We start from the raw sequence: 24,866 nt of genomic DNA, 5'->3' as shown, positions 1-24,866 counted from the left end.
TGCTTTAACTCCCCTGCCACATGAAGGGTTGATGGCCTGGCAAAACCAGTACCACATCTAAGAAATGCTCTTCTGAGATATGTTCTCGCAGAAAGTAAATCTGCCATCGTATGTTTCAAAACACAAACAAAAACCTGGTGCAAATAATGCATTTTCTTACACTTTGTATATTACAGTGCTTGCTCTTATAATCCAATATTTTTACCACAGAAATAACCAGTTCTACTCTTCCATACATGTGACTAAGAAAATAAAATTTCACTAATAATTTTTTAACAAGATGATTCTTAGGCAGTATTATCTAATCTTTCAAATGATCCCATTGGTTTGATTGTGCCATTTTTTATACATTTAAATTTTTCTATCTATATCTACTGTTATGGTAAATTTGGGAACTTCTCATTACAGTATTTTATACAGTTTACTTTATTTCCTATAACAGTTCCATGTTGACTTCAGAAAAGTGACAGTTGGGTTGACAATGGGCTAAAGGGATACCAGATGTAGAAAGTGTGTCAGACAGTAAAGGGAGGATTCAGTTAAAAGTTTTACAGTTCAGTTAATCTAGTTGAGGAGTTTTGGAACAGATTTTCAGTTTGAAACAAGTTGAACATAAACAGATGGTTTGCCATACATAGTAACCCACTGTTGTCCAAGAGCAGATTAAAAGAAATTAATGGACTCTTCTTTCTTTAATATTTTTATTTTCTTTAAAATAGTTATTGAAGTCAGTTCTTTAGTTTGATTATAATATCATATGCTTCTTTTAGTTCACTTGTTTCTAAGAAAGGAATCAAAATCCTATCCCTCCTCACATTTCTGATAAACTTTAAACATCAGTCGACAGTTCTGTTCAACTTGTTTCAAACTGAAAAGTCTGTTCCAAAACTCCTCAACTAGATTAATTGAACTGTGAAAATTTTAACTGAATCCTCCCTTTACTGTCTGACACACTCTCTACATCTGGTATCCCTTTAACCCATTGTTCAAGCCAACTGTCACTTTTCTGAAGACAAAATGGAACTGTTATAGGAAATACAGTAAACTCTATAAAATACTGTAATGGGAAATTCCCAAATTTACCATAACAGTAGCTATAGGTAGAAAAATTTAAATGTAAAAAAAAATGACACAATCAAACCAATGGGATCAAAGATCCTTGTCGCTGTCTGTGAAACACTGTTTTCCAAAAATCCACCAAACCTTTCACATCCAATGACAACTCAATTTTATCAGGATATTCATTTAATCCTACGACTTTTAGCTTTTGAACTCCCAACATCTCATCCTCGCTTGGTCCATTTTCTATTCATAGTTTTTCTAACTCTCTATCATTCAATCTCAATTTCCTCAAATTTAACTCCACAACTCTTTAATATTGATACAGCATCCTATGATAACTCAAATGACACACTCACTCTATTTTCACCATAATACATTACCCGACATTGAAAATGAAACACCAAGAAGGAGTGGCCAGAAAGTGATGAAACTTGGCAAACAGAAAGAGATAGCAACGAAGAATGAGTGATCTTTATTTCATAAGTCAAATTTCAAAAAGTCAATTTAATTGAAGAAGATGCATTTTGAAGAACAAAAGATAAAAATAGGATCACATCTACATTCAATAAAGATGAAAAGAACAGAATAACAAAATGAAAGAATAATAATAATAAAAAGTTAACATTCATACTTTGATACCCATTGTAAAAAACTGTTGTATAATGCATTTGAAAAATGCCTTTTCATAATCAATAAATTCTATATGTAAATAACATATACAGCTCCAGCTATAAGTAAACATATTTTAAACACTGGTTAATTGGGGTCTTTAATGATTATAGGTCATAGTTATTTCTTTAGAACTTAAAAGCAGTGAAATGCAAATCAAATTTTATAGCAAATTGGAAGTAAAAATGCAAGACTATATCTAAGAAAAGAACTATTGTTAAAAGCTATAAGCCTTGTAGTGTGCTTTAAAATTATAGCAAATCATGTTTTCGTGCTTTTCTTTTATTAAAAACTAATTTATTTCTTGCAGAGATTAGGTTCCACTCCTGAAAATAAAGCAGGCTCAAGTTCTCAGGCTGATGGGCATCACCTTAGTCCTTTTGATAGACATGTTCAAAGAAATGGACCTGACACCCCTGCTTTAAGACAGCTGAGTGAATATGCACGCCCACATGCTGCATCTTTCCCTCCAGGCTATGCTCGACCTGGACAACCTATTGGTGTTCTTCCTCATGGAATTGATCCCATTTTACATTATCAGTTAAGTTCAGGAATGTATGGTGCTGCTGCCAGAGAAAGGTGATGAATTCTTATCATGCTTTTTTGATATTCATATGCATAGAAGCGTTCTTATATTGATATTTTTTATAATTTCAGTTGATTGCTCTCTTGATCTGAAATGTGTATATGTATGTTGAGTTCAAAAAGTGTAATGATGTTCTGTCATATGGAATTATATTTTAAACCCACCTGTATTTTTGACTCCTAATTGAGGGGAACTTATTTCATGTAAAAAATACAGGCTTGAAAGTGTAATGTAAAAAATAATGAACAGAAGGGAACCTATTTCATGACTTTCGTTGATTTCTACTAGATTGTTAGGCTCTCATTTTACCAGAAGCATTGTTTAGAATGCTAAGAGTATAAATTTCCTGTAGGGAATAGTTCCAATTTATTACTGTTTTGTCAGCTATACTTAGCTTACGATATCATGTCCATTAATACACACTTTTTCCCATAATTTTAAATTAATCCACTGCTTGCTGCTGTATAGAAAACAGTTCCAAAATTTAATCTCTCCTCCATAAGGAAAAATTCAGCAATAACAGTTAATTTATTTTCTTGTTCATAAAAGCAAAACGTGGTACAAGAATCAATCAGGGTTATACATCAAACAAATGTGTAGATATTACAAGTGTGTTGTTAAGTCACATCCATAAATGGCACTAAATTGTACTGTTTCATGGTCAAAGGAATAATATGTAAGTATCAAAATTAGTATCAAAGTCATATATTTCTATAATTAAAAAATATTTTTCTATTGTAAAGCTCCTTATATTCCAACTAAATAAGGTGGTGTCATTTCAGATCTAGAATAATTCAACTTTATTCTAAAACTTTTGTGTTTATATCAGCGATAGTCCTTTGAAAAATTTTCTCATAGAATAGCAAAAGTTCATTTTTAGAATTTATTTTTAGTGCTATTTTTACCAAAGACTTGTGTTTGGTAAAAACCAAATGTGTTAAAATGTGTTTGTTTTCAATAATTTATTTGTTTTCTGAGAACTCTTGTAATATGAAACTTTTAAGTTGTACAGTCCATCAGTTAGCGTAGACAGCTAAAAATCATATTTTAGCTGGGCTACAAAATTTTATCATGTAAGATCAAGCAATTTAAACTAAATATAATTATTTAGGTTTAAAGTAATAAGTAGTTTTGAAAATATAAAAGTTTTTTTTATGTATTTGATTCTACAGTCTATATTAATTTTCTTTCAGTTTACAAATTATAGGGTGAGGCCATAGACAGAGATGGAAGATTTTTTTAACAGCTGGATTAAGGGAAGAAGTACAGGGGTTGAATTGTTGATAGTTAGCATGTACCAGCAGATGTTAGCGTGAGAAAAATAATTTTTACGCTATTTGCTTGAGCTTGCATTTGTCTGAAGAGGATAAAAGCATCAAGGCTTTTGTATCTATATTGCTCATTTGCAACAGAAAATGGAACTTGGGAGTTTTTCTCTTAACTGTGCATTTTAAAGGAATTTTTCAGTAGTTAAATATAGGGTGTAACTTTCTTTCTTCAAAAGAAAACAGGAGGTTGAATTTATGTCTTGTAAAGGGTTGAAGCCTTGGTTATTAGCAACTTCAGTATTTTGGTTGGTTGGAGAGGGATTTAAAAACTAAGCCATTGGCTGAACAAAAATATATTTTTTAAGTTGTTGATAATTTAATGGGGGCATTTATACTGAGATTTCTTTGGAGTTTGTTCGTATAAAGAAGGCATATTTGTTTGGGCTTTCAGGGTGTGAAAAAAATTAGGAGGAGTGATGCAGTTTGCTCCGCTAGTAGCCATGGGCATTCCATTTTCTCAGATGGATGGAATTAGAAAAACTTGCGAGGCAGTCTATATGTTTTTGGTTATCATTCATTTGTTGGCCTTCAGCAGATTTTTAATTTTCAGATCATAAGATCCTTATTGTAATCGCTATAACTGAATGTCCCGACTCTGAGTGGCAGGTAGTCATAATGCTTTGCAAATGTTTCCTCTTTCGGTAGTGCTTTGAGAGGAGGCAGTATTTTTGCCATTTGTGAATGGTCTTTTGTGTAGGTCAGACCAGGCAGCTGTTTCCACAGCCAGGTTCCTTATAGTGGTTGGGAGATAATCATATTGATATGGACAATTGTGAGTGCAAATTTATTGGAGGTCTTCCTGAGATCTCAAACTGTTGTAGTACAGATTGTTGCCACACTGAAGAATACTAACTTAGTGAATATAATTGAATCTGTTTTAAAAAATAGTTATGACGGAAATTTATCACCAACAAAAGTAGCAATTATTGTACATGCTCTGTGAGAGAGCATGAACTCTTAACCTTTTTTCTGTTATTGATATAGTACTTGGAATATAACTTTAATTGGAATTAAAAATATGTGTTTTATGTTATATTTTTAGTCCTTAAAGTGATTAATTTAAAACATAAAAATTAAGCAATTTTTTTATATATTTCATCTATACATATTAATTTCATTTTGAAAAGCTGGATAAGTACCTCCTTTGTTTTTTTGATAAAGTTTAAATAATTTAAAAGGTGAGGGCATTTCATATTCTTTCTGCAACTTTTAGAAATTAATTCTGTTTAATTGGATAGGACTTACAGCATAAGATAAAAAAGATACATAATGTAAGGAAAGACCAATGTGGTTAAGTGAATGAGAACCAAGACAAAAATCCATTATTAAATTAATGTGCTTTGTAATAAATGAAATTCAAAAGTATTTATAAAAATGAAAGCTGAAAAGAATTAAATGCGTATTTTATGACCATTTTGCACATATTTATATTTTTTATAATTACAGCTACAGACTAGAAATAGAAATGGAGAGGGAAAAAAGAGAGCGTGATCTCCATGATAAATTGAAAGCCGAATATGAAATGAAAACACGTTTGCCTCTGACTTATGATCCACATGTAATAGAACTTCAGAGACGATATGGTGGCTTGCAAGGTGGTCCATCAGTTGGTCTTACACCTGCCCATGCAGGTATGAATCATGGACCTTTTGGCTTATATACCCCAGCTGAACGTGAGAGGCTGGGTATACCACCAAATGTTCCTGTTTCTGAAGCTGCAATTGACCGCTTAAATGCTGAAAGAGCTCATATGCTTGGCACTGATCCACTCTTGCGTTTACAAATGGCTGGACTTGCTCCAGAGCTTCACACGCATGCGCATACTCATGCTCATGCACATACCCACCTACATTTGCATCCTCATGATGCTGTGTCAGCTGCAGCTGCAGCTGCTGCTGCTATGGGAGTGCCACCTCATCCAGGTATGGAACCTGGTGTACATCCCTCATCAGGTACACATCCTTTGTTGCCTCCTACTGGTTATGCTTCTGGAGCTCCTAGACCAGGGATTGTACCACGAGCAGAACTTTTGCATCCTGCATCTGGGATGTTGAGACCTCCATATGAAGAACAGTTTGCTCATCAGGTATATTTTAAAGTTATTTTCTAATTATTTAGGAGTTACCTTACTGTCACATTACTACATTTTTTGATTTTTGTGCCATAGTTACAAGCTCAAATTCATCATGAGCAGCTGCAAAGGCAAATTCTTATGGAACGTGAAAGGTATGCACATATGGGAGGCTCCATGCCTCATCCATCTCCACTTATATCCCAGCATGAAGAATATCTTAGGTATGCTTTATTTCTGTCATAATTAATATCTTTATCCATAATTAATATTGTAGATTACTGGTTAAAATTGTTGCTGTCATTTGTAAAAATGTTTTTGATTAAATATGTCACATTTGTATTTAGTAGGTATATTTTCATATTATGTTAAGAATCCTAATTTAATCCATTTTTGGCTATCCTTCAGACCAAAATGCTTTTTTTTTTTTTTTTTTTTTTTTTTTTTATCATCTGTTTATTCCAGTACTTAGTTGTGTTTTTAAAAAGTAATATTTATAAAAGAATTTTGTTTTTAGATTTAGCTATTGATATTTATAGTACCTTTCACAGAACTCTTTTATTTGTGCTTAACCACATTTTACTGCAGAGAAAACATTTACTGCCTCAATAAATTGAGAAAAGAAGCAAAAATGTTGAAATAAAATAATTATTGTGAAAACAAGAATAGCTTATTACCTATTTGATTTAAAAAAGTGCTGAAACTAAGGTGGATTATTGTGTGGTTATGAAATAAAATTATGTAGATGAAGTGCAACATTTCTAATTTGCTCTTAATTTTTTTTAAAAATAAGCAGCAATTATTGAATGTAGCATTTCTTCAGTTTCAGGAAGCAGTACACACTACATGAAATAGACACACATTCATAAAATATAGACATGAAAAGGTAAACTGTACTGGAGCTGTACTTTCATTTGGAGGTTGCATACTGTCTCAAACTCAAAAATGAACTTGTCAGATTTTTATTAAATGTTGAACCAAAATAATTTCTTTTTAGATCATATGATATATATGTACTTGACTTCTTTATGCAGTTCATGAAATCAAGGTAATTAAATGGGATTCTTAAGTATGTACATGTTAAGACTCTTGTAATTAAAAGTTATCTGCAGCTATGTGTATTTACCTAGTTAACTTAGTATTACAACTGCAGTTTATCATTTAATTATTTATATTAACATTAGTTATTTCAGAAAACTTTCTGTTGAGTTCTTAAACCTGGAAGCTAGACCATTGTTCTTCAGTGGATGCCTTTATATTATGGTCTGTTTGGTAATGAGCTGGCTGATTTTTTAGTAAAAAGGAGGATTGAAATTGGGCAATCACCTTTAAATGCAATGCCATTTTCAATTGTAGAGAGACTTATTACGAGTGCATGATGATTAAAGTTATAAACCAATGGAAGCGAAAAAAGGATTGAAAATATTTATTCAATAAAATTTGTAGTTCCTCAAAAGGACGTACTGTTGCAGTTTTCTGTACGTGAAGCTATGGCAATAACTGGATCCGACAGACAAAGCATAACTAGTTTACCAACCATCATTCAAGCATTCAAGTCTATTTTGATCAGCATGTCTAGGCAAACAACAGTGATGACAACTGCCAAGTTTCTGTTACAAGTCATGCTGAGTATGAGCTTACCTGTCATTTTAACCTGTGCCTTTTGACATAAAACTTACCTGTTATTTACTAAACCTCTGGACTGAGTAATTGCATAACAAAATGAGGTATAAAAGAAAAAATCATCATAAAGTTAATTGTTAGCAAAACATTAAAAATGTCACTAATTTGCTTTAAAATATGTGGGACTATTATAAGTGTAAAATATAAATGTATCAGACAATCTTTTAATTTAATGCTAATTATTTGATAAGTTTCATGAAGTTGTTTTTATTCTCGAATTTGTTTTATAATTATGTTAATTTTAGATTATGTTTTATAATAATGCATCCTTCTCACTGATCTGTTTTATTCTTGAATAGTACTACAAAAGAAAGTCTTAAAGAGTAATTAATTTTCATTTGCAGAAATATGTACAAACCCAGTAAGAATTCATGGGATGTTGATACTTGAAAAAAATTATGCATCCTAGAATTAAAGAAACAGTATATATTAGCTTATAGTGCATCAGGCTTCATTTAAATCCACTTTTTTTAGCATTAAAAATTTCTTTTCTGTGTTTAATTTTTTCTAATACAGCTGAGTTTAATATTGTAAAAGTTCAGAAAATGCTGAATGATATACAGATGACAATTCAGGCTATTTGAGTTTATAAAAAAGTGCAGTTTGTGGTAGAAAAGCCAAATGAATGGAAAAAGAAATTTATTATCTGTCATTAGTTTGAATATCTAAAGTGTGCATTTAAAATTATGTAAAATTTTGAAAAAGAAAAAAATACATTTCAGACACAAATTAGGAATATAAGAAAATGGAAAAAGAACTTATCTTCCAGGATAAAATTATAAAAGTACTTTTATTTATTTTGAATTTGAATATCAAAAGTTTACATTTGAAATCATGTAAAAAAATGTTTTTTGGGTGGGGAAACGTATTTCAGGCTCAAAAGTTGATGTATTTGGTAGGCAGTGGCACACACATGAATTTTTCAAGAGGGGAGGTTGAGGATCGAAAGTTTGCCATTCTTGTATTATACCCGAGTATGCCGTGAAACATACGCTTTTGATTTTATCCATTGTTGGGAACAAAAGAATAGTAAAAAATAAATTATTAAACAAATAATTAGCATTCATTAATAAAATAAATTATTAATAACAAATACTTTATTAAATTATCAGAAAGCACAAGAATTTATGTATTTACTTTTTTCATAATTCAAAAATAAAACAGCAAAGCAAATTCATCATTATAGAAATGCTAAGTCATAGAAAAAAAATCTCACTTTAATCTGTAACTATAAAACTAAAAACATGATGATTACAATGTTTTCATTTACAGTCACCAGTCTGCTCCTGTAGGCTTACAAATAGTCACAGAATAAAATCTAGTTTTCTTGCCTTTTTTTGCAATTTCATTTACAGATTCCTCAGGAGGGATGGGAATGTTAATTAGGCATGGTACTTCTTAAGTATGTTTTTAGCCATCTCAAAGTCAAGAAAGATCTGTTGTTTATGCAATTCGTTATTGAAAGACTGCACAAAAATTCTTAAAAGTCTTTTAAAATGAGGATAAAATTCATCATTGCGGAACAAATAATATTCAAATGCAGATAGTGAGGAATCATGTTTTAATATCGTCTTAAAGAATTTCAGCTTGGAAAGTAAAACATTTCTGTGCTATTGAAATAAAGGTTCACCTTTTCAACAAAATTCAGTCAAATTCAAGTCATTTACGTTTTCTGCATTATAAGTTTGTGCATTATGCATCAAGCACAAAAATTTTCCCAAAATATTATTTTCCTCCTGCAATTGTAGTTTGAGTACTGTGATCATGTTTATAAAAGGTAGAAAAATACTTTGCCCATAGTATTCTTCAGCATTAGCAGCTGGAACATTATTATGATAACTGGAGCATTTTCCTTCGTGAAACTAGGGCATTTTCAATTCTTCATTATTTCCTTCTGGACCTTTCAGTAATTGTTCACCTTCATCATATTTATATATATATATATTTAAAGTATAATAAAAATCAATTTTAAAATCCTCAAGGCTTTCAGTTACTGATTCTGCTTAATTTAAAATTTTCTTCAAATCAAGAGTAATTGATTGTAAATATTCACAGACTTTTTTAGTTTCCGCAAACAATTTACTTAAACACAAGGATATTAAGAAACCTGATTTTAATAATGAGGCATGAATTAAACATGAATGAGTTGAGATGTCTCTGTCTTTCCAAAAGAAATTTTTTCAAGGACTGCTAAAAAGCTCCTCCAAGACGATCAAAGAATCGGGTTTTTCAGCCCATCTTGTCATGCATATTCCAACTTTTTATTATTATTATTATTATTTTACTCTGGGCAATATTCTTCGATTTTAGATAATGTTGTCGTTTTCGTGTTTGAAGAAGATTATAAATTCCTGTTACAATTTCCATTCTATTCTGGATCTTCGATATATTGCATGAAACGGATATTGCTAGATTTAAACCGTGCAAACTGCAGTGGATGTATAAAGCAAAAGGATATTTTTCCTTTTAATGAGCATTTATGCCTTGCAGTTTCCCACTCATTGATCTAGCTCTACTGTAACCTTGTTCCCTCAAAAATGATGAATTTATTCTAATGATTCCAGAGATTTTTAAATCATTGATGCTAGATCAATGCCAGTACAACTTGCAACTGGAATAAATTGTAGGAATTCATCATGAATAAAGCATACAGCTGAAGATAACTGCTGAATCCCTACAATATCAGCTGTCTTGTCTGCAGTGATGCTGAAATATTCACTTTTGTGTATATGGTTGACAATATCTTCTAATATAATTTCATTGATTGATGAAGTTATTTTGTTTTGTGTTCTCCAACTGATGTAAGTATTTTTTCCACTGTCTTTCAAATGTTTTTCTAGAACATCATTTCCAACTTCTACACGAAATTTCACCAGCGCTTGAAAGTTTCCTTCATTTTCACTTGTTTCCTTGGTTAAATTTAAGGGACCATAATCCGAGTACCCTTTTAAAGCAATTCCTTTTTTTACCCTTGAAAATTACAGTTTTAATAATAGAACATAAAATTTGATGATTTTTTATAAACTTCTTTAGCTTTCTTTTTGTCTAATATTTTGTCGATACTAACAATAGAATTTTCACTAATTTTTTTCAAATTTGAGTAAATTTCGAGACATTGTTGGCGATATTTTAATGATCGGGGTTTTTAAAATGTTCTACAGCATGGTTTCTCTTTTTGAAAGGTTCTGATATTGATTTTCCAGTTCTCTGATTTTTGAGGGTACCTACTTCTTTCATGGAAAATAGCATATTTGCAGAAGGCACCATCCTTTTTTATAGAATATCCCAAGCAATGCCATTTCAAAAACCACTGTATTTGAAATTTCAAATTTTTTGATTTTGTAAGTGTAATCAGAAAAGTATAATTTTTATCAGGGTACTATATATTGCTTAAAATATCAATTACCTCAAAATTTGGTGTGGGTCCTTTAAATTTAATGTAATTTGCTATGTCAAAATCAGTTACTGTGATATTTGAAACTAGTGTTTGAATATTAGTTTCATTATTTTGGCTGCAACTCGCATACCTTACGTTTTCACTTCAATTTTTCTCTTGTACATCATCATCCAATACCTTTTCAGGCTCAGGTAAATCATTTGTGGTAGACCGAGGATCTTTCACTTGCAATGTGGGCGTTGTTATGCAATGACTATAAATGGACTGTATTAATTAATATTTTATTCTACAACCTTAAATAACATGCGTGCCATCTTTCAAGCGATGTCTTACTACTAACAACAGCAGCAATAAAAAACTGAGCGAGCGTTTACAGGGTTGCTGTAATGAACATTTGCGCCATGCATGGTGCCAAAAAGAGGAAAAATGACGTAATCTTACAGTTAAATAGTCGTAATGACTTAACATATCCCTGGGGTTGAAGGGTTACTTCAATAATTTTGTGCGATGATACTCGTAATAACATACAAATTGTACATTTACAACCTTATACAATAAAGCAATACGAATTACATCTTAATTCAATACAATAATTTTCAATACAAAATTGTATGCACAATAGAAGTTACAATACAAGTTTTGTAATAATGTTACTATTTTTTTCCTTCCTACACCAAATGTTGCGTTTATTTTCTTCCTTCACATTCGTACAGGCTTCGTGTGGATTTGGAGTGAATAACAACGACAGCACTTGATGGAATATTGAAACACACTTTACTGGTCGTTATTAATCAGGACAGCCATAAAATCATGTTTTACAGTCGTTGAAGATCTACTATACACTCGCTGGAGCAATCAGCGACAAAGCCTTTAGGTTATCGAGCTACAATGGTGAAGACAGCTTCACTGTGAAGCACCAGAGTACAGCTCCCAACTCTGCTCGGTCGTTCTCGGAACTCCACGTACTCTCGAGACTCTCCAAGCTACAACTTGTGATGCACTCGACGATACACAGAGCACAGCTCCCGACTCTTCGGTTCAGTCGTTCCCAGAGCTTAACACACTCTCTCGATGATGCACTAACCGCGATTCACTAAGAGACTCTTCGATGCACTCGACGACCCACTCAGCACTTGCTGCCCGGCTGTCAACTCGATCGACTCTGCACAGACGGACTATCTTGCATTCTAGACGAGGCATACTCTCCCGACGATGCACTGAGTAACTGACTACGAGCCAGCAGGGTTTATATAGCTTTCGCCTTTTTTGAGAACATTCTGGGCTAAGCTGGTCAGAATTCGTTCCAGAAGGTTCTCCATACGTCCATGGTATGTCGCCAAATGGGAGATTTTTGGCCAAATGTGGCAACCCTAAACCTTATTTGCGGGGAAGCTATGTAACCGCGCCTGTACATTTTGTAACACTCGCCTTCCCAAGGACTGCACATCCCGGGCAGTTCTACCCTTGGTCAGAAGCTAAATTCGATACAATCAAAACATTTTAAACCATGCAGATAACATAACTAAAGAAGCAAATATTTACACTATTGTTTAAGTTATATACACAAATTAAGCACATCACAGTTTTAAAAGAAACAAATATTTACAATATGTTCAAGTTATATACAGAAATTAAACACATCACAGTTTTAAATTATACAAATTAAAGTTAAAAATGAATATCAGTCTCAGTCTTTTTATTAAGTTGTACCCGGGTCAAATACTTTTCCACTGCAGTTCTCAGATGCATTTCTGTTTTGCATATCGCAGGGTTCGTACGGTCCTTAAGAGTCCTTAAAAGTCCTTAAGATTTTTGGAATTGATTTTTGGTCCTTAAAAGTCCTTAATTTTGGCCAAAATTGACGGTAGGTCCTTAATTTTAATCATCTGAAATTTCTGTCTGTTTTTACGACTGCCATTTTGGGTGTGAATTAGCATTTTGCAGGAATATTTTTGGCCATTCACTGACAAATATGGCTAATTTTTGAATGGGTTCATGAGTTATAATTTGTTCCTATTTTTAATATAAATAATGGTGGGATACTCGAGTTTCTGAGCAAGAAGTGAAACATAAGCATTTCAAAATTATTTCATTTTTTGTAATGAAGAGCTCTCAAACAACTTGCCGCTTTTGGGGATATGAATTCTTTTATTAAACGGTTCTAAATTTTGCGATTATGAACATTTTGGCAATTTTAAAATTGGTTTCTATAGAAAATTTTTAATTCCGAAATCTGGGAATTTTTCGACGATTTTTTAGAACATTCTAACGTTGATAAATTTCATTAAAATAATGGTAAATATTGGAATTATATTTAAGAAATAACATTAAAATAAAGCATTTTTATTTTTCACTGTCATAGTATAAAGTTTCATTTTGGCCACATATTATACAATTTTTTGAATATGAAAAATAAGCAAGGAATAATGCTATTCAGCACAGTTTACAAAACATTTTTTAGCAAAAGCAAAATAGCTATGTAATTAATTAAAAATGTCTTTTTAATTTTTTTCATGTTAAGAATTTTTCCCATTTCTCAGAATGATCAGAATTCTCAGAAAATGCATCAGTTTTCTCTATAAAATTAATTTCACACTTTTTCCTCCGATTTTTTTAAAAAACATTTCTGGCTTTTTGCTGTTACAGAATTGGCAGGGGTAATTTTTCTGTAGGATTTTAGACATTGAAGCTTGGAAAGTTTAAAAAGATTTTAAGGCAAATTTATAGACCAACGATTCTAAAAGATTCCAGAAAATGTGATAAAATGAAAAAGGTCTCCATGGTAGTAACATGCAGTTTCTTACATTTTAAAGAACATCTGAAAGAACAATGAAAACATAATAAATAGTTGAATGTTTTACTTCTGATTCTAGAATCGCTTTCTTAACATTTTTATCTTCCCTTTATTTTCTCTACTTTTCACTAGATACAAGCATTATAAAAATAATTTTTTTTTATTAATAAAGAAATTGAAAGCTTACAATTCAAAAGATTCATCTAATATGTCTTAATGCATCATACGCAGAGCTGGCGCTAGGCATTTTGTCACCTGATGCAATCTTTGTGGATCCTAAATTCTGCTGCCTGGTGCCTTTTTGAATTCTGCTTCCAATGCCTGCTCTAAATTCTAAAAGTTTTGCCATTTCTAGATTTTGTTGCTCAGTGTGTCCCTAAATTCTAAAAATTATGCCACACCAGCTCTGTGACCAGACTTTACCATATGTATTTCATATTTCTTCTGAATGTTCGTATTACTAAAAGTTATAGGAAAGGGAAACGTATTGAAAAAAGAAACTCAATATGTAAAGAGAAAGAAAATTATTCTTCAAAGATATGTACAGTTATGTAAATTACGTGTTAAACCTTTATCGTGGTCACAAGGTAAAACACAAAAATATAAAAATTCATGTGAAACTTATTCTTTGCATCTCGTGAGACTTAATGCAAAACAACTTATCACCGCTAATGCTTTAGTGGCTTAATAGAACCTTAAAGTATATTAACTGAGTTACAACCTCTGGTGTGTATTTGGTGTATTTAATTATGGCAAAGCACACGAGGGCTATCTGCCTAAGGGGAGGGATGCCTTCATGGAGGACTTTCTAAGGGAAACTGGATCGTATACACGTTTCACATGGGGAAAACCATGAAAACGCCCATGCAGCCAGCCCGTTCGTGGGATTTGAACCTCGGACCGAACTACCAGTGTTCAGCGACCTTGACCGCTCGGCCGCTGGTGGGCCATACAACCTCTGGAACTCTACACAAAGTTGCAACACTAACAGCGTCAGACAGAGGTCAGCTAACTTTCAAAACTTGCTAACTGTGCCTACATCAGGCCTTTCAGGTCTCTTTATAGGCGAGCAGGAGCGGTGACAACAGCCAGTCTTTTGTTATGAATCATGCTGATTCTGATTTTAATGCTCATTTTAACCTATGCTGCTTGACATTAAAATCTACTTACTATTTACTAAACCTCTAGACTGAGCAAGTATGTGACAAAATGAGACATTAAAAAAAAAAAAAAAAAAAAAAAAAGCTAACTGTTAGTAAAACGTAACTAAAATGTCACTTATCTTCTTTCAGATATGTCCAGTTATTATGAGCGTAAAATATTTAATGCTACTTGATAAATTTCATAAAATTAATTTTATTCTCAAAATATTAATGATTATGTTAATTAAGTTATGTTTAATAATAATGCATCCTACTCACGTTCAGGCATAGATATAATATTTTTAGTTGAATTTATTCAGTTCCCATTTCCTCATAGGTCCTTAATTTTTTTCATTAATGGTCCTTAAAAGTCCTTAAAAGTACTTAATTTCCTTGTGCAGAAATATGTACGAACCCTGATATCGGAATCTGAAGATATCAGACTTCTTTCAGACTTGTCATCCACAGAAAGATGTGAAACAGTTTGTTTACCACACTGTAGTTCATTTGCAGCATGCATACAGTTCACCTCGGTATTTTTAGCAGCTGGTACATACTCGTTTCCCCCCTGTTTCCTGGGAACCAGCTTCAAATTCTGCATCAGAGTTATGAACGGAACCCAATTCTTTACAAACAGAAGCATATTGGTTTAGAATCAAGTCCTTGTCTGCATAATTTTCACTATGAGATGCACACATAGTTTGCAAAGTGGGTGTATTTTCTTGCAATGCCGGAGCACATTGCCTAAGCTGTATATCAGCTTCTTCCATCTCTGCATCACATTCACTTTCAGATGGTTCAATTCTTGCTAACTGCAACTTTGTAATTTTACTATCAGTTTTGTTGAACTTAACAGTCACATTTTCATTTTCTTCCACTTCCACTTCAGGCACTTGAGAATCAGGAAATTTATTTACATGAATTATTTCTTCACCCCTTTCAGAAGCTTTACAAGCCACTTTATTTCTTCATCTTTACAAACAGTATTATCACTGTCTTCCAGTTCAACTTCATACACCTGAGAATGAGAAGCGTCTTCCCAGTCTTTTTCTTCATCTTTTCATTTTCTTTCTTTTTAATCTTGTAAGATGTTTCATCCTTTATTTCTTTAGCTTTCTCGGATAATTCACCAGCTACTTCCTTCATTCTCAGATTTTTCAAATGTCACTTCTGTCATTTCCACATCTTCTTTTACGGCTCCACTTTCTTCTGTAAGCTCCCCTTTCATCTGTAAGAATTGCCCTCTCAACTTTTCTTGGCCGACAGTTATTTCTTCTCTTCCGACTTTCTTCCCTTCCAATCCGGCTTCCATCTCTTTCAGTGCGGCTTTGATCTCAGCTCTCATCTCTTCATATCCAACTTTTATCTCGGCTAAGAAGTTCATCAAAATCTTCGCTCCCTCCATCATGGCTTTCCTCTGCAGGCGGGTCACTGGTATTCACTCGCAAACCTCACTCCTGACACCAGTTGTTACCGATTTTTTTTCTTCCTAACACCAAGTGTTGTGTTTATTTTCTTCCTTCACGTTCGTACGGGCTTCATGTGGATTTGGAGTGAATAACGATGACAGCACTTGATGGAATATCAAAACACACTTTATTGGCTGGTATTAATCAGGACAGCTCCAAAGTCACGTTTTACAGTCATCGAAGATCTACTATACACTCCCTGGAACAATCAACAACACAGCCTTTAGGTTATCAGGCTACAACGGTGAAGACAGCTTCACTGTGAAGCACCAGAGTACAGCTCCTGACTGTGCTCAAAACTCCACATACTCTCAAGACTCTCCACATTACAACTCGAGATGCACTTGACGACACACAGAGCACAGCTTCCGACTCTTCGGTTAAGTTGTTCCCGGAGCTTAACACACTCTCTCGATGATGCACTAACCGTGATACACTAAGAGACTCTTCGATGCACTCAACGACCCACTGCCCGGCTGTCAACTCGATTGACTCCGCACGGACAGACTAACTATCTCGTACTCGATACGAAGCACTCTGACTCGCCCTCCCGACGATACACTTGACTGACTGCAGGCCAGCAGGGTTTATATAGTTTTCGGCTTGTGTTGAGAACATTCTGGGCTAAACCGTTCGGAATTCGTTTCAGGAGGTTCTCCATTCGTCCATGGTATATCGTCAATTTTGCTGCCACGTGGACGATTTTTCGCCAAATGTGGCAACCCTGCCTTCTCTTGGCATTTATGGCAACCCTAAACCTTTGGGGGGAGCTATGTAACCGTGCCCTGTACATTTTGTAGCAATAATAAGCTAATACTTAACTAACTTAATACTTAACTTTCTTCCTGGGGTAAAATTGCAATTTTTGTAATTCCACGCTTAATGATGCCTTTTGCTGTATGTATTTCTACTACTCTAACCTTACCGTCAACTTCAGGAAAAAGTCTTGTAATGTGCCCTAATACCCATCTACTAACAGAAAGCTCGTACTCCTTAACTAGTACTAGCATACCTATTTTAATATTTGTTCATTCTACCTTCCATTTTGAACGCTGTTGTAGTGTGTTTAAATAGTCCCTATGCGAACGATTCCATATCAATTGGACAAATGTGATCGTTTGTTTCCATCTTGAGAGTCTGTTTTCAGGTATATCAGTTAATTTGGGTTCTACTATAGCATTCAAGGGTCTTCCAATGAGAAAATGGCCAGGTGTTAAAGCCTCTAAATAATTTACATCTGAGGATAAGGGAATAATAGGGCGAGAATTTAAAACAGACTATCTGAGTTACTAGTCAGCCTTGCATTACCTACAATCCGCCTTAAGTGATATTTCATGGATTTAATTTCAGATTCCCATAGTCCACCAAAATTAGGTGTCTGTGGGGAAATAAACTTCCAAACGATTCCTTTTTCACCTAAATAATCTGCTAATTTTTTGTCAGGATTTCTTATTAAATTGTTAATTCTTTGCAATTTGGCATTTGCGCCAACGAAGTTTTTTGCGTTTTTTGAGAAAATGATTGAGCATTTTTCGCGTCTAGCAATAAATCTTCAAGGTGGCAATAAATGCGACAGTGGTGAGGTCACTCACTAGTTCTAGCAGCTTAACAGCTTCCGTAATATTTAGTTTTTCATCTTCATGTACTTTTTTTTTTACAAAAGACAATAATATGTCTTGTTTTCTTTTTACGATTTTGATCATTCATGTTTACAGTATAGTTTAAAAATTATATTTTTACAATTTGAAAATAAAAATACATTTGTGCTGCATTTAAAGAATATGCCCATTACATTGTCATGTAGAATCATGAAATACAAGTAATGAAGAATTTTTGACTTTGTTGTGACGTGGACTTAATGCATGTGGTGAGCGCAAAGTACAGTAGGAAGCAAAAGAATAGTTCAGGTTTGAGAATAAGAGGGTGTTTTATGTATGCATGCAGTTCAGTTTTGAAGGGAAAGAAAAAGAGAAAAGAAATTTCATTGTTTTTAATTTTTTAAAAAAAAATATTGCTACCTTTGTTTGGAATTATTTTATATATATACATAGGATTTTAATCAATTGGAAAAAAAAAAAAAAAGGTGATGGTAGGGGTTTTGAAACCCACCTTGTGTGTGCCACTGTTGGCAGGCCTTAAATATACGAAAGTAAAATATCTTATCTGATTATGCAATCTCATTAATCATGAAAGTTGGTGGAGGTGCTCTCAAGCTGGTAGCAGTCACTCTGGCAAAGGTTTAAAGTAACAGTTTAAAGTTATTTATTAAGTTATATAATCAACAAATATAAGTTATGGATATATAAGCTGATAAAAAACTTGAATCACTGATAACGTTTAACATTACATTGGCATTATCCATTTTCAAATAAAATCTCATATGATGCCCATTAGCGTTCGGTGTCCATACAGGACAAAGACAAGTCCCAACTTATAATTTTTTCAAAATTCAAGAGAAAAGCAGGTAAATTGCAGTTAGCTTGTGTAGCCTTCTGTAGAAAATTTAAACCAGCTTATCAAGAATTGATCAGCTTTGCATGAAACCTAGGTGAGAATCTCATGGTTATTGTGTGACATGCTTATTCATTATTAACACTAAATCGTACTGTTCAGCAACAACACCCTGTATAGGCTTCACGATGGCTTTATAGAAGTCTCTTTTTTAGTTTTATCTGATTTAACTTTTTGAAAAAAGTATAAATATTCAGGTTACTTGAGCTTTTTAGTAACTTGAACACTAGATAATGAATTTTGACTGTAATTTGCTGTTTAATGTTCTGCTTCTCAATACCAAAGTTTTTATAAAAATTTTTGAATTTCTTTACTTGATAGGCAACAACAGCAGAGAGAAAGAGAACTCAAATTAAGAACTTTAGAAGAAGCTGCTCGAGGAGGAAGACCACCAATGAATTAATTCAAGACATTTTGTTTTTATACGTGTAAATATTAGGGAAAATATTTTCATTTAAGAACATGGCGTTGCCTGTAATCCATATATATTTATAGACTAAATTTGAACTAGCTAGTCTAGTTGGCTTCTTCAGTATTTTTGCCACTGATTCTATATATATGTTGCAGTTGTAGATTGCTGTTAATTATGGCAAAGAGTGTTTATTATTCCAGGTATAATTTGATTTTTCTCTTTGCTTATATTTATCCCGGTTTTGTAAATTATGCAGTTGAGTGTAATATCTTTAACATTATTGTATTTTAATTTATTTTAAGAACATACATTGTAAAAATAATTCCATTTATATTTCATGTGAGAGACATGCATTTATGAGAATGATTGTTAAGTTCATTATTGAAAGTGATGACTTTTCTATGCATCTGAATTGGTATGTGTTTGCATTAGCTGTAACTTTTAAAGGTTTTTATTGTGCATTTTTGTACACTTAACAAAGCAAATTTTATCCTGTAATAGTTCAGATGTTACATTGAGAAAAATATGTAGGTATATAAGAAAATTAATTTGCTAATGATTAATTTTTTGTATCCATGAAGTATTTTTGTAATTTTTATTTCATATGAAACATATATATATATATTAAACATTAATTTAAGTTATATATTTCTTTTTGTTAGCTCACTATTTTAATGCAAATTTTGCTTAATATTGTTTAATATATAAAGCGAAATAGCGATATGGTCTTTATCCTAGCCTGTTAATATTTTTTTTAATGTCATGCAGTGGCTTTTGCATAAGATATAATATTACAAGCTTAATTTATTATATTTTAAAGTTTTGTCTGTATGTGGAAGGTATTTAATGGGGGATACTTTCTGATATAAGAAAATGACTACAAGCACTTGCGTATTGTATGCCTATCTTAAATATGAAATATGAACCTTTTGCCAAGCAAAATTACAAAATCTGCATTTCAGCTGGAAATGTTATCTTTGCACAAATGTGTATTATATTGTTGAGCTAACCAAACTGACAATTAGCTTCATATAGTTAATTGTCATTGTACTAGACTTATAAAGTTCTGTATTTGCAATTTTGTAATTTTGAAGTAAATTGAGTTATTGAATAAATTTTAATTAACTGCTGGGCATCGGACGCAGCAGACTTTTTAACCACTGAGACCATATGTCACCAGTTGAATTGATTGTTGCTACTAAACCGTGTAATCTAAAAAAGTGCTAAGCCAACTATAAAAGATTGCATTGCCTGACTTTGGGTTATAATTTGCCATTTAAATTGGTTTTATAAGCACACATTTTTAGGATAACCTGTGTTCTGTTTAATACTAATAAAAGTGATCGGGTTATAATTTAGGTAATAAAATTATTGATTTATTTTAAGTAGTTCAAGTTGTTTTAGGGGAAAAAATTGTTAGCCAAAACAGAACACCAAGTACATTTTATTGTCTAAGGTTTTTGTAATCCTTCTCCTTTCTTATAAGATGTGTTTTCTGTATTTAAAAATATTATTCACTTACCATATTTAAGCCTATTAAATATAATTTTTTCTCTAAGCTTTTGTTTTAATGCACAATTTTACTTATATAGTTGTATCAATAAATAGATATAATACACTTGAGTATTTTCCATAATGATGTCTTTTAATAAACCCCTAGAGCCTTTAAAAGCTAAATTTGGTTACAAATTAATAATCAACATAATTGATTATCATCTTCTGTAGGATGACCATCTCCACAGAATCTTCTAGAACTAAAGGTGGTTGTCTTGGAAAATGTTAATTTTATATATGTGTGTATATATATATTTGCATTTAACAAACATTCTCTATTCGTAAAAAGCAAATTTAAAGTTAATTAAATTTTAAATGAAATTGAATTACAAATAAATGATTAATTATTGCTGAGAACTAATCTACAATATCATTTTTTAAATTCTGAGAGCATATGTAAGTCAAGTGCAAGTATCAAAATCTGTGAATATATAATGTATCCCCAAAAATTCTACAACCACGCAAAGAACAAAACCATATAAAAATTTCTATTTTTTTCCAATCACAATTCAACCTTTTAATTTTTCACGCAAAAAAAATCGACAATGCAAATAACCCTTTTTACGGGATGATTCCCCTTCCGGAAATAGAATGCAACTCTGGAAGCTTAAAGACTTGCTTCGAAGTGAAAAAAAGTCAGGAAATCTGCACCTTTTCTGCTAAGAATATATATTTAATTGTGTATATATATATGTATATATTATTATTATAGTAAAGAAATAATAATTAAATCAGAATATGAGGTTTTTTTCAAACGTTTGTTTATACACTATTAATGAGTGCATACAAAACTTCACGAATTGTGTTGCAAAAGTACTTGGAAGTGTTTCCTAAAATTTAATGACACTGGTTGAATAATAAAGTATATTTTTTATGCATATTTAGTTTCTAAATCATGTAAAACAGTTAAGAACTAATTATGCATGGCTATAAGCTTAATTAAAACATGCATGCTTCATTAGAGATTCAAACTTATGATATTTAACACTGTGGTACTGTTTCAATATAAAATGATTGACCATGATAATTCACTTGTAAATCATACAGATGGAGTTTTTGGAGAATGATGGAATTAATTTAAAAATTTTTCCCCATGATATTTTCCATTTTACAAATACTTTGTGCTAATAAATTGTTTGATTTACTTCCAATTTTATTGTTGTGTGTTTTGGTGAATGTCTCTGAAAATGCAAAACATTGGGTGTCTCATAATTTATTCTACTTGGCTTTTTTTTAATTGAAACTAGCAAATTAATGTTATGCATAATTCATTTTTTAAATTTTCAAAATGATATATTCAGAAAAGAAGAATGTATAATTTATGACTTGAAAGTACAAAAAGTATTGCAATTATTAATCATGTACACATGTGTATATATATATATATATCAAAGTAGTAAAAGCATTTTTAATATTCAGTTTTAAATACTTCTTGATGGAAAGTTTTTAGTATTTAAACTCAATTTTTTGTTGATTGACTGTTGTAAACTTGAAAAAAATAATTTAAATTGATAGATGGCTGAGTTTGCTAATGTCAGAGTGGGGTTTTATAAATATGTAAATAATTCTTAAAGAATTGCATGAAAGTTCATGTATTTAGGCAAAATCAGATGTTGACATAATTTAAGATATTTGATATATGTGTTATAGAAAATTTCTTTAATTGTATGCGAGTATTGTAAAAATAAGCTTGTATTATTACTATAGACTCTTTCAATAACTTTGATTTTTGTTATATGTTTGGGTAATTGTATCTTGCTTATGTAGTATATTTCATTGTATTTTTATATCAAGGCACTGCTGTTCACAAATGTAAATATGTGTTAATGATGCAAGCTTGGATTTTGTAAAGCATATATGTATAGTTTTGTAGGTACCCACTGGGTCACATGAATTGTACAGCCTGATTTTTATCATTAATTCTGCAATGACTTTAAATATTATGACAGACAGTTATTAATTTAATAACATTAGGAGTTTTTATGTCATCTAAATGTAAAATTTAAAATGTAGACAATGAAATATTTTGTACAAAGTACAGAGTGAAGTTTTTATTGAATATTCAGTTTAAAGTATTTTATTGTTTTCATAAATTTTACTTAGGAGAACATTATATACTTCAGATTTGGTATCTATTTAATAAAAATAAAACTGGTATTCATATTTTTTGTAGTTTTTAATGTTTTACTATCTTCAGTTAGCATTTCATCTAGAAATTAACACAATATAATTTAAATTCTAAAATTTTATTGATAATTTTTTCATTTTAAATTTGAAAAAAAAATGTTGAAAGTAGAATGTTACATGCATATATGGGTTCGTAATGAATTGAATATACACAGAACTGATGATCGACGATATCTTGATAAAATTTATTGTCCCGAAGAGTTTACTGTTTTCAAACTCTTCACAAACATGCTGCTATAGGTTTTGTCAGTATAACAGAGCACAATCAGTAGTTATTACTAAGAACGTTGAACACAACGCTTTTAAAAAAATGTAATAAAAAACCTCGGATGCATGAATTCGCACAGTGATCTCTCAATACTCTAATGCTCTCTTGGTATGTTGCAGTGAGTTTCAAGAAATTAACTATCCGACAATTTCCGAGTCCAAAATTTAATTGAAATCCATAATATAATAATTTGTTCAACATAGCATCTTTATTGGAGAAGTCAAAAAACAAGAATCAGCATAATATTTGTAAATTTTGCAAGACTAGTTTCGATGGTTCTGTAGTTAAACCAGGAAAACTAGTCAAGAATAATATACTACGCTGATTTTTGTTTGACTTCTTCATGCCATATACATTTAAAAAAAAAAAAAAAAAAATCTAAACTTCAGCTTTTAGAATCAAAGTATTTTGTGTTGCCAATCCAAGAATGCTAACATCAAAATTAAATTAGTGATACACGAAAATAATGCTATAATGGCTGGGATTCTTAACCGTTGGTACACAAAGAAGAACCGTTGATACATAAAGAAGCTATTAACTGTTAAATTCAAAAATTTTAACTATTAAATTCAAAAATTAAGATCCAGACATCTTGATTGAGTTTTTTTTCTCCAATACTTGTAAATTTATGTGATCTGAGCTTTGTTTAAGAGTTGTGGTGGTACTAAAGGTTTTCAATTTTTGTTTAGATGGTATGTGTTAGTCAAAAGGTTGAGAACTGCTGCTATATCGTTTATGTAATACTGTCACCATTTCATTATACAGCTTATAATCAAAATAACCATTCAGTTACACTTGCATCAAAGTTAGCATTAAATCATAAATTGACAATTTAGGAAGTTACTAGATAATTTTCAAATTCTAAGACAATTGCTGTCCAAAATAAGGTACTTTAAACTACAGTCAAAAGTCGTTAATCCGGACTCGTCGGGACTTTGGCGATTCCGGATTATAGATCATCAGTTTAAATCTGGTAAGATGGCATGCAGAAATTATAAAATTAAAAATATGAAACCGTAATTTATGAAATAAAGAACAATTATGATCTAAAAAGTATCAAAATTTACAAAAAAAAAAAAAAAAAAAGCTTAATATTTATTTGCTTACTTTATTAAACATTTCTTTCAGTGTAAGTTGTTTAAGTTGCTTTGTTTTATGTGCTAATACTTTCTCTTTAATTCTATATATACAGACGTAATTTCTTGTTCAGTTACAAAGTTCCGCTGTTCAAGTCCTGTAATTGCTGTGCCGAAAATACCAACTAACTTGTCAATCAAAATTTTTTCGTTTTCACTAACCTCTCTGTCACTTTCTTTATGCTTTTATCCATTTTTTGCAGCAATTCCACTTTTTGTTTGATGGACATCAAAACATACTTTCGCTTTGTAGATCCTTTGGGAGCTCCAGCATCGGAAATTCTATTTGACATAATCGAAAGTTCAAGCTTACTTTTATAAAATTGCTCTAACAGTCTGCAAAAAATAACAAGCCGGATCCATTTCGAAGATTAAGGAACAACGCAATCTGCAACATGAACTGAAATAGATAATTAGATAATTTTAGCTTATACCGTCCGTCATACATTAAACAAGCATGCGTAAACGTATTATGTGCTTGCGCACACGCATAGCCGTAAAGGTCTTGCACGCAGGCGCTTACGTCAACGCGACTCATGCACAGAACGTTTGTAGCTTTGAGGTCCGAATTAACGACTTTTGACTGTAGTATTAAGC

At 31.8% G+C, this 24,866-nt stretch overlaps 1 protein-coding gene across 2 annotated transcripts in view; it reads left to right on the top strand.

The window, feature by feature from the left end:
- The window catches only part of Gug (arginine-glutamic acid dipeptide repeats grunge), an 84,759-nt gene extending 61,918 nt beyond the window's left edge, over positions 1 to 22,841 (top strand). For both annotated transcript variants that reach the window (XM_035370633.2, XM_035370632.2), the window contains 4 exons: positions 2,042 to 2,310; positions 5,092 to 5,731; positions 5,813 to 5,940; positions 19,034 to 22,841. In XM_035370633.2, the coding sequence (XP_035226524.2) occupies positions 2,042 to 2,310; positions 5,092 to 5,731; positions 5,813 to 5,940; positions 19,034 to 19,115 (1,119 nt within the window). In that variant the 3' untranslated portion in view covers positions 19,116 to 22,841. The remainder of the gene's footprint in view (positions 1 to 2,041; positions 2,311 to 5,091; positions 5,732 to 5,812; positions 5,941 to 19,033) is intronic.
- The last annotated feature ends 2,025 nt before the right edge of the window (positions 22,842 to 24,866 follow it).

This window comes from Stegodyphus dumicola, chromosome 4 (genome assembly GCF_044657685.1).
Source record: "Stegodyphus dumicola isolate Sdum_Otavi_A_Nest chromosome 4, ASM4465768v1".
NCBI lineage: Eukaryota > Metazoa > Arthropoda > Arachnida > Araneae > Eresidae > Stegodyphus > Stegodyphus dumicola.
The sequence above is the reverse complement of the archived record's forward strand: the minus strand, read 5'-3'. Positions and strand labels throughout refer to the sequence as shown.